Source organism: Xiphias gladius, chromosome 4, assembly GCF_016859285.1.
Source record: "Xiphias gladius isolate SHS-SW01 ecotype Sanya breed wild chromosome 4, ASM1685928v1, whole genome shotgun sequence".
Lineage (NCBI taxonomy): Eukaryota > Metazoa > Chordata > Actinopteri > Istiophoriformes > Xiphiidae > Xiphias > Xiphias gladius.
This window is the reverse complement of record NC_053403.1, coordinates 12,195,005-12,206,198: the sequence shown is the minus strand read 5'-3', so window position 1 is coordinate 12,206,198 and position 11,194 is coordinate 12,195,005. Positions and strand designations below refer to the sequence as shown.

At 41.9% G+C, this 11,194-nt stretch overlaps 1 protein-coding gene across 1 annotated transcript; it reads left to right on the top strand.

Moving 5' to 3' along the window:
* The first annotated feature begins 416 nt into the window (after positions 1–416).
* Positions 417–10,157, top strand: gata4 (GATA binding protein 4). The gene is made up of 6 exons (XM_040125208.1): positions 417–1,198; positions 6,525–6,691; positions 6,834–6,959; positions 7,307–7,388; positions 7,631–7,767; positions 8,086–10,157. Exons 1-6 carry the CDS (start codon positions 676–678, stop codon positions 8,209–8,211), a joined length of 1,161 nt encoding a protein of 386 aa, XP_039981142.1. The 5' UTR covers positions 417–675; the 3' UTR covers positions 8,212–10,157.
* Positions 10,158–11,194: the final 1,037 nt, after the last annotated feature.

Below are 11,194 nucleotides of genomic sequence, written 5' to 3'. Positions count from 1 at the left end.
AATAATGAACTTCCATAAGAGGGAAGAACAGACCGACACGCGACCAACAACTCTACTGAAAACATTATGGATGATGGAAAAAAAAAAAAGAAAAGAAAAGAAAAGAAAACGTTATTTTTGGATTCAAATTATTACTGAAACAAAGAAAAAAAAAATTCCTTTTATCGATTAGCAGCCATGACATAATACTTTTTTTTAAGTGTCAGTCAGATCCATGGGACCCCAGGTGCTTAGAATAAAATGAAAATTAAATATAATTTAATTTGGTCCAATTTCTGCAAAATTGGGAGGTTTAATTGAAATTTGAAACATTTTGGCATGGAGAGAGAGAGAGAGAGAGAGAGAGAGACAGAGAGAAAGAGAGAGAGAGGGAGAGAGGGAGAGAGAGAGAGAGAGAGAGAGATGATAACAGCTGGATCTTGATCACAAGGTATAGTCTCTCACTCCTCCTCCTGTCTCATGTCTCCTCTCTCGCTTTATTCCTAATTTTCTGAATGTGGCGGAGTGCTTTGCTTGACCCAACAGCAGATCTGATTTTAATAAGGACGTGCGGGCTCTGTGGATTGTTTTAAACCGCATACTTTTGCGTTCCTTCTCAGTCATCTTGCGCGTAACCGCATCCATACTTTCACTATCCCTTCTATCAACACGGATGTCCAGCTTCAGGGAGAGGATATGTACCAGGGCATAATGACAACCAACCACGGACACCCTTCCTATGAGGCCGGATTTCTCCACAACGCCTCGGCGGGCACCTCTCCGGTTTATGTGCCCACCACCCGGGTTGTCACCCCCATGATCCCTGCGCTGCCTTACCTCCAGACGCCCGGTGCGTCGCAGCAGAGCAGCCCCGCGTCGAGCCACTCTGCCTGGGCGCAGCCGGGCGCCGACTCGGTGCCCGCGTACAACCACTCCCCGGTGTCTCAGCGTTTCACCTTCTCCACCAGCCCGCCTCTGTCCTCCGGGGTGGCCACGGCCCGGGAGGCGGGAGCCTCATACACCAGCCCGCTGAACATCTCCGCAAACGCGAGGGAGCACTACGGCGCCCGGGGCATCAGCGGGTCGCACTACAGCCCCTACCCGGCCTACATGAGCCCGAACGTGGGCGGAACGTGGCCGGCGTCGCCCTTCGATAGCCAGGTCCTCCACGGACTCCAAACAGGTGCTCCTCCAGGCGCAACACGGCACCCAAACATAGGTGAGCAACGGGGAAATGAAGTAAATACATATTTCTTTATTTTAGCATTTGAAAATCTTGTGTAAGAGTCCTGCTGAACATATTCTGCCCCCCACCTCACACACACGGCAGCATGTTTCTTTTATTTATTTTTGATTTGTCGGGGATTCATTGCAAAACCAGATAGAAAAATTGGGCTTTATTCGCTGAGTAAAATTACAATCTTGAAAAAAAAGAAAAGAAGAAAGAAAGAAAGAAAAAAAAAAACTCAAGTCCTGCTGCAAAACAGGTCTTAAAATGTAAACCTGCATTATTGCAATAATATGCTGATGACAAAATATATATATATATATCTGCTTGTAACAGAAATAATGTTTTAATTAAGACCCATCAAGATAAAGGCAGTAGTATTAATTGTAGTAGTATTAATTAATTACCATTAATTGAAAGGATAAACTGAACCGCTGGATTGCAATAATCTAAAAGGCCTGCAATATGATTTAAAAAGAACAGATAATAAAATAGTTTAACAACACAATGCAACACGATTAAATGCGTGATTTATATTTTACAACAAACTAAAATACAAACGAGTCATGAATTACGAGGAAGGTTTAAACTTTACGCCTTTTTTTTTTTTTTTTTTAATTTTTTTAATTTTCTATTTCTAATTTTTTTAATCTCCGACCGCGGCTGAGTGGCTGCTGCCGTTGATCCGACTGAACGGCCGCCACATGACAAGTGTCAGGGCCATAAATTCACCGTAGACACGAGCCCCCTTCCATAAGGATTAAAGGCTGGTTGTCACCTTTTGTAACCTGGATTTTTGTTCGTTTTTTTGTGTTTTTGTGTTTTTTTTTTTCCTGTGCATAACACGATCCCCAATTCGCAAGTGCTTTATCGGAGAGCGCGAATCAAAAAGGCACAACTAATCGTTTCCCGAAGATGTGTGTAATCTTATTCCTTTTCCTAAAATAGAAGTTGGGATCTCCTACTTAGAGTTAGTCGGTCATTTGTTCCTGGTTACAGTCAGTTGGGCGTCAAACCACGCATTTATTCACTATAAAGCCTATTATTTCTCTCTCATTTTAAACCTAGAAGCAATATCAAGTAATTTAATCAAACTCTTAAATATAGGACTTATTTTATTTTGTATTCTACTGCTGGCAAAATATGTTTTATATAAAAGAATTCTGCACCATAAATTTCGTTTTTTTTAAGGAAGACTATTTTATACTTTTCCGTCATAAATAATAAATAGATAATAGGTCAGATTGAATATATTAAAAGTATGTTATATGAATATATTCCAAGCGAGTTAACCTGTGGGGTTCATGAAAGTGGGTGTTTTAAATATTTAAACCTTTGAAAAGCCAACCACCCCCAAGTCAGACTTACAATTACCAGATAATAAACTAATCATAAATATGTTTTGTATATTTTTATGAATCAACGAGACACTACCGAAGTGACAGAAATTAATATTTAACTGCACCTGAGTTCGGGTAAACATTCATTTTAGTGTTTATGAGGACTGTAATTTATTAGGTGTGTTTGACTGTGGCCTCGTGGATCAGGCCGGATTGCATATGATTGCGAATTGGGGGATCAGATCCGGATCAGCAGTGCAGCACTCAGTGCACAGCTCCACTGAAGACTCCTTTCTTTCACTGAGGATACAGTGAAAACCTATTTATATTTTTGAGAGAGCTATTTCTTTTTTTTTTATATACACCTGAATTAGAGTTAGGCGGGATTATAATCCTAACAGTGGACTGCAGCCGAAGGTCACATCTGACTGACGGGTCCTTCAGGTCCCCGTGCTGGAGGTGAAGTTGGCCTATGGCCGCAGGTTGCAGCGTCTCCTGGACCATGTAGGATCACACAGTGATTTCACAACACACCGATTTAGCTTAGGTTGTGAGTTTTTACTATTCTTTGACTTGCGCCTTGAATAGTCTGCTTTACTAATAAGAACCTAGTCCGTTTGACCCGTGTTTATCTACATTTTCTGTACAGCTGCAAGGTGATAGGAATCCCAACCATTTCAATCACTTATTCTTTTCTAATCTGATGCTCGGGGTCATTGCTGGACGGTTTTTATTAAGTTAACAGTTGATTAACAGCTGATTACTTCCTCATTTATAAATATCCGCTCCCCTTTCTGTCTGCCAAATAATGTGTGACCCGTGTGTTGATAATTTGAATGGCCTTAATCTTCGCCTCGACAAGGACGTCCCCCCTTCGAGCTGCTTGATGAAGAAAGAGGAAAAGATCAGCTGCAACAGATAAGAGCATTGATCCAATCTGACCTCTTCATCTGACTACAATCATGCTGAACTCACAGTGCGGCCTGTTCTCTGATTGCTCTTGTTTATAGGTGGAAGAAAGGGCTTCAGTAACAGGCTGCATCTCATTGTTTTACAACGACATCAAGTGAAATCAAATCTTAGAGTTTAATTTAATCTCTATTGTTCTTCCAGTGCATAGAAGAGAAATTCTCTTATGGGTAAAGTTACTTCGCTTTTCTTTCTGACTCAGTCTAAAAGAAGGGGTAAAAAATCACAATCAGCATTCTTTTAATGTTAAATACATAAAATATCTCATTTATATTTAGCTTATTGTCTGGCTTTATTGAGGAACTTAAATTCTTTAAAACATTCGTGAAATATTTTTTGATCATTTAAAAATTGCTTAAATTAAATTTTTATTTACAATATGCTTTATTTTTCCATGGAGAGAAACAATTGTTTCTGCTGAAACTTGTGTTAAACTGAGTTTTAGTGAAAAATAAGTTGTTTCGCTTTTCATGTTCTGACTAAACATGATCATTCCCTCGTAAATTTGACCTTAAATTGGAAATGTAAATAGCAAAAACCATTCCTTCAGTGACAGAACTTACATTATTTCATTTTCTAAAAATATACCTGCATTATCTCTCTGATATGTCCCTAAAAGTCATAAAATGAAATGTAAGTAAAACATGCCTCTCCCTGTCTTAGCGATGGAATCTAAAAAAAAAAAAAAAAAAAGGTCAACTGCGTTACCAGTTTTTATATTCTCTCCCTTTGCATGGTGTCGTGCTGGGAGTTAACACGCTGAAAATCTGAAATCCTTTTCGCAGTTTGCTTGGCATTTGGGTAAACAACATGAGAGAAAATGTTACAAATCTTAGTAAAGTAAGATTTAAAAAGCACTGAGTGTAACATATACTTAAATAGCAAAAGCAAAAATACTTTTTTTGAAGAATAACTGTGATTGTAAAAATTACAATTCGCATTAAAAGTAAAACACCTGTACTGAAAATGTCACTTAAGAATATGTAGGTATTATGAACAAAATGTACTCAAAGTATCAACGGTAAAAGTAATCAATTCAGACAAGTAGCCTTTACATTTTATTATCAGATTGTTGTTACTGACACAGTAAGCAGGACTTTGCTCTTGCAGTAGCAGTTGAATCTATAACAGCGCCTCATATTTTTATAGGCTCATCATGTGTGAAATCTGCGAAGGGACTAGTAACTACAGCTGTCAAATGAATGTAGTGGAGTAAAGGGGTACAATATACAATTTTCCCTCTGAAATGTTGTAAAGTAAAGGCATAACGTAGCATAAAATGAAATGCTCAGGTAGAGTAAGAGTACCTTAAGGCTGGACTTAAGTGCACTACTTGAGTTTATGTACTTAGCTTCTTCTAACCACTCAGAATGGCCCCTCTAGGTGTTGAATTGTTGGTCAGTACGCCGTATATTAATGCAGTATGTTAGTGCCGGGCTTAACTAGTCCCACCTGAAGCGTGACAAAAGGTTAAAGTATGAAGCTGGGCAAATGAACTTTGTTGCCTTTAGGTGTTGCCACCGTAACCTCGTATCAGCGCTACCACTCTCATGACGACAAAAAAAAAAAAAAAAAAAAAACCCATTTAGAACCTGCTCAGACAGTTACTCTTTCGATGGAGCCTTTTATTCCCCTTCCACCTTCGGCCTTCCCGAGGCATTAGTGACGCTGTTTTAAAACTGCACCCTGATTGTCGACGTGTATCTGATAAAGATACACCCTGACATTTATGCAGCGGAAAAAAATACGCCTCCATGCAGACAGACGGGGACAGTGCAGCGTTTCTTTTGTGTATTGTCTTATGTCGTTACGTTGTGTTGGCTACAACTGCGGCGCGGCTCAAGGTTAGCTCGTCCTGCTGTCTCTTGCTCTGCTCTCAGCCTTGGAGGAGGCCTGCATATGCATCACGGCCATTCCTGTTACCCTCTGCAGCGAGGGAGGAACAGGTGGAGGCCAGATTTATACTCTCTGAGGAAGAGTAATCGCGGACGGTGAAGAGTGGGGTTAAAAAACACATTGCGGTGCCATTTTCATGTAGATCTCTGAGTTTTAAGTTGACGTTTTTGCGCAGTTCCTCAAAAACTATTATCAGCCTAAGCTCAACTGGCTGATAAATATTGTAACCCGTGCTGTTTGTCCCACCACTAAATGAAGAAGAAGAAGTAGAAGAGGGGAAAAAAAAAGCCAATGTGTCACTTCCACGCCACAGATTGATGTCTCCTTCCCCTGAACAGCTAAGTGGTTCTTGGGAGCTACTCTGTTATGTGCCAGATGAGAGAGTGAAGATTACGTTCATCAGATGTCCTGCAATCTGGGAGAGGGGGAGAGGGAAATGTGATAGACACAGAGTCTCTATTTGAATATGATGGAGCTCTACTTCGTCTCTATTTCCAGCTGACTCTTTATCTCAAGGGGGGAGTTGCAAGATAAGGAGGGACTCCAGGCTGCCTTTGTGTGGGCCTGTGTGACTGCAGCCTGCACCTCCTGCTGGTGTGGAGACATTACTGCACTACGCAATCACCCTGTCAGGGCTTGACACTGCAGGAGACGGCTTTATCAACACGGATGGAAAGAATCTTTGCGGCATAAGCCCAGCTGGAAGTTAATTCCTCCAAGAATCACAGACTGTTTCTTGGTTGGGTTCTGCGAACTGAACTGAGCCTGTGCTAAGAGATACATGGAAATTATATGAAGATCGTTTTAATCTTCTTTGTGATGGTTGGATGAATTGTCCCCCGGTGCTTGGTGAGGGGTCTTCAGAAAAAAAGCCATGGCCTCAGCTTGGCCGACATGCAAATTTCAGTTTTATCCAGTAAAGTTTTGAATGTGTTTACCAAGCCTGAGAGTTGAAGAACCTATTTCACTTCATATAATATTGTGAGGTCCCTAAACTGACGTTAACAGATACAGAGAGTAACGGCATTGAGAGTGACAGCAGGTCCATGCAAGAAAAAAAATGCAAGATTTCCTACAAGTAACTCGATTTCTCACTCCTCATCTCTGAACAGATTTGTTTGATGATTTTGCTGAGGGGCGGGAGTGTGTGAACTGCGGGGCGATGTCGACTCCCCTCTGGAGGCGGGATGGTACCGGCCACTACCTGTGTAATGCCTGTGGGCTGTACCACAAGATGAATGGCATCAACAGACCTCTTATCAAACCCCAAAGACGACTGGTGGGCGACAGCGGGACGCACAACACATTCATCTGACATTCTGTTATAGAGACAATTTTTGCCTCTTTAGAAGATGAAGTAACGAATTCCCTTCTTCATTGTCTTTCTTCATGGTTCGACTGACATGTTTGATTTGCGGCAGTCTGCCTCGAGGAGGGTGGGCCTGTCCTGCACCAACTGTCACACCACCACCACCACCCTGTGGCGACGAAACGCAGAGGGGGAGCCGGTCTGCAACGCCTGTGGCCTCTACATGAAACTCCACGGGGTAGGAGAGAGAGAAAGGAGAGAGGGAAGGGAGATAACACGCCTTTGATCATGCAGAACTCCTGTATATACCAAGTTTAAACATGTTTTTACCTGAACTTAAACTTGTCATTTTTAATCCATCAGATAAGATTAAAAAAAATACGTGCAGACGATCTAAATGTGCAGACATCAAGAAAGAAAGTATACATTTAATACCATCTGATAATGTTTCTTGTAGTGGATGGCTTCTCTCAGAAAACATAATCTCGATCTCCGCTTATTGACAACTTTTTTCTCACCAGCCTCAATGGATGTTACACAACGGCAACTCACTGCGGTGCTTTCCTTGCCTTCGTGTCTCCACAGGTACCCCGACCCCTGGCTATGAAGAAAGAGGGGATCCAGACCCGCAAACGCAAACCCAAGAACCTAAACAAGTCCCAAACTGGTGAGCTTCAAAACTACATGGCATTTGGTCTAATTATGTCACGTATCTCATATGTAAGATGAAGCAGCAGTTGCCCAACTTTTTTGGAGTTTTATGGATTTTAAACAGACCCTGTTTCAAAACCAGAGCAGTCATTTGGCACCCTCCCTTACTGGTCCTGCCCCTTGACTGTGTACGTCATGTCACAAGGACCACTCATGTGTATACCGGCTGCGTGTGTGCGATGGCTCTGTGCTCCACAGGGACTCCAGGCAGCGAGGGGACTCCAGTCACACCCAGCAGCACTCCCCGCGCCACCAACGCCACAGAGGAGCCTCGTCAGATAAAGACGGAGCCGGACACTCACAGCTTGTACACACACCACAGCACACACACACAGGTAAGATACTATTGAGGCACTAGAATTTTTGATTGTGACGACAGAGTAGGCAGAGCCACCTATTGCATTCAACTTGATCTGACTAATAAGCCCAGAAAAGTGTATAACCTATAGGCCTAATGAAAAAAACTGATCAGACGTAATTATTGCAACCCAAAATTTTACAATATCAAGTCTTATTTTGTACTTTTTATATTGATATGTGGAAGGGGAAGTGGAAGGTAGTGATGGCAGCACAATCAGGTCCTCACCTCCTCAAACAGCCACATAGGACAAACTGTATTGGTCTTCTCGCCATTTCCTTCGGTGTCCCTCTAGATTTCAGCCCTGCCAGCCTACATGGCAGCTCAAGGAGGGGCCATTCCTCTCAAGATGTCGCCTGGGGGACACAGCGGGTCCTCTGGCTCCAAAGCCGAGCCCTGGAACAACCTAATCCTGGCTTAGAAGACCTACGATCCAGCATCTCCAACCGACTCCTCCGTACCGATTAAACTTCCCCGACAGACTAGAGTCTTGGGAAGGCGGACTGCCGCTCTGGGTGCAGATGATCCCACACAGCTGCCTACACGCCGTATGTGCAGCGCCTTCAGTACAAAGATATGGGACAGAAATATGGGAGCCACTACAGAAATGGAGATCTTACACATTACTGCACGGATACCGTGTGCACGATCACAGCAATCAAAGACTGAATGGAGTTTGTGTTAGACAATCGTGAGAGAGCAGCTCTGTGATTAGATCCACACGACAACGTTTGATATGAAAAAATGCAACTGTGATAGAAGATAACTTTTTTTGTCACTCTCACCTATTGTGCCGTGCCAGTGCTCGACTAAAACTGTATCATAAGCCAGTGAAAAATAACAGTCATGGTCAGACTTTATCTCCCAGAGTTATTTTTAATTCCATATATTTGTCTTTTCTTCTTTTTAATTATTTGCATATTATTGTGGACAAGTATTATGGACAGTTTGCTAAAGAAATGATAGACATACAAAACATATGAAGAATCAAAGAATCACACAAGGTAGCACTATGGAGGTGTTGTAGTGAATGTACTTAAAGGGTCAATTCATATAAATAAGAAAAGTAACAACTACGTATTTTCATACATACCCTAGAAGTATCTACATTTGTAAATGATGTTTGAAAAACTCAGTAGCAGTGTCTCAGGATTGGACAAAATATGTGCTGGTCACTTAATAACCCACAGACCTCAGTGTGGTCAGTTTTCAGTATTTTGTATGTATCCAAAGAAACTGGTACAGTGTTTTGGGGAGGCACGCCGCTATTGAGTTCTTCAAATGTCGTATTTGAATTATTTAAGCCCCTCAGTTGTAATGGGGTGGCAGCAGAAGTCTTAGCAGCTAATATCTCCGCACCAAGAAAAAACACAAACTATTTACATGTCTAGACATCGCTGGAGGTAAATAAGATTTTTTTTGTGTGTGTGTGTGATTTGGTTGAACTGATCCTTTAAATATATTCCAATACAGTCAGGTATGGCCACCTATTCTTGATACCCATGACTGTAAAGTAAAATGGAAAATTTCGCGGCGCATCTAATGAATCCTACAGAGACAAACAAACCATAATCGTTTCCTGTAAACTTACTGTAACATTGAGAGAATTGCTCTTGACATCCATCACTCCCCAACACCAGTGATATGACCTTCGGTATAAAAAACACGATCTCCTACTCAGTGCAATAGGAACTGCTCCCTGGGGGCCCGGTGTCTCTGGATCGGCTTCACCGCGTGCCATTGTCGTTTAGATTTAAGTATTAAAAAACAAAAAAAACAAAAAAAAAACATGTCAGTATTGATAACTCTACGAAAACATACATGATAAACCAATATAATGTGGATGGAATTCCTGTCGCATAGCTCCCTCTGCTGACACGAGCACAGACGTGCATCCACACGAAGAGCTTCTTCAGTACTTTGGGGCCTGTCCCAAAGAAATCCTGCTACTATTTATTATTATAGGCACAGCCCCCAAACCACATTATCCTGTAATAAACATCTATTATATGAAGGTTCTTTTATAAATTGCATGAGGGCGTACTGTATCAAAACTGTACAGTATGTTAGCGATACTGCTTGAATTCGCTTGTGACAAGCATGGCAGCGTGTAAATGTGGGATGCTGCCATATGTAATTACCAAAATAACAACTATATGAGCATGTATGTAAAAACTCCACTCCAGTATAATTGTGTAATACACCATTTGTGATACATTGTAAGTAAAGACACAGTGAGAGATGGACATGTGTACGTGTATTTCGCAGTGTGCGCTAACACTACCGGACGCCCTTCCTCCTGGCGCTGGTGTAGCTCTATTGAGGGAACCTAATAAAGACGAAGCATTTTGACATAATGCAAAATGGTATGGACGACGTAAAGGTTTTCTGTCATTCATTCTGCTTCGAATGCCTATGCCGAAGATTTGTGGAATCATTAGTCTTAAATGAACTTCCGCATGATGTTGTCAAAGTGTTTAACAAACCTAGCAAACTGTGGGCCTTTTGACCCTTCTTCTTAAAACCGTACCCTTCCGATTTGTAAGTATTCGTTCGTGAACTTTACAATATCTTTGATAAAAAGCTGGACGGTGCATTGATTGAAGTCCTCAGTCAGCTTCTCCCTGATTAACTCTGCATATGTGTCTTGTACCATCTCCCTCCAACACTGTCCAAATGTGAGTCTCATTTGATCCTGGAGGGCATCAGATACTTGTGGACTGAAAGCGCAGTCAAGTGTAAATGCCTTCCCGCTTTCTAAATGTTCGTCAAGACTTCCAATTTTTCCTGATAGCAGAACGTGGGCAGCTTCGATCGCGGTGTTCAGCTCCTGCGTGAAGACTCTTTCCTCGTCCTCCGCCTTGCATTCAAAAATGTTGTGCATCTTTTTGAAGTATCTCTTCCAGTCCTGCCCCTGCGCAACGGTCATCAAAGGGAAACTCAAATTTGCAGATCTCACGCAATGTTTAACAGCAGAAGTCAGATTTTGACATAATGGAGTGAGATCAGTTCTCTTTTTAGTTGCTTTAACATAGTCCTCGTGGTCCTCAGTTTGATTTATACACTCCACTTGGCTGTAGTCAATGTCCCTGTACAGATTTTCTTTGGTTCCTTTGAAGCCCCAGCATCTCACATAACCAATATGAGTCTTAACTCCATGCACACTCCACCACTCCTGAGCTTTCTGAACCAGGTTTAACATGCATGGGTCATTGTTTCTAGCCAGACAAGGGCTGTTCACAGTGAAAACGTACAGCTTCCAGTCTTCTGAGGATTCCTCGGACTCCAGGAGTTCCTCTGTTTGTTTAATAATGATGTCCTCGCTGTGTTCTCCGTTGTCGTCGTTAGGGTAATAAGGTCCATACATGACGATCTCCTCCCGTTTCTCAATGACAGCCCAAGAA

Bases quoted from the DNA above. Each gene is read 5' to 3' on its own strand.
- gata4 (XM_040125208.1), top strand. From the start codon at position 676: ATGTACCAGGGCATAATGACAACCAACCACGGACACCCTTCCTATGAG. The intron at 6,692-6,833 runs GTGGGCGACAGC...GATTTGCGGCAG, and splicing joins TCAAACCCCAAAGACGACTG to TCTGCCTCGAGGAGGGTGGG. The intron at 7,389-7,630 runs GTGAGCTTCAAA...TGTGCTCCACAG, and splicing joins CCTAAACAAGTCCCAAACTG to GGACTCCAGGCAGCGAGGGG.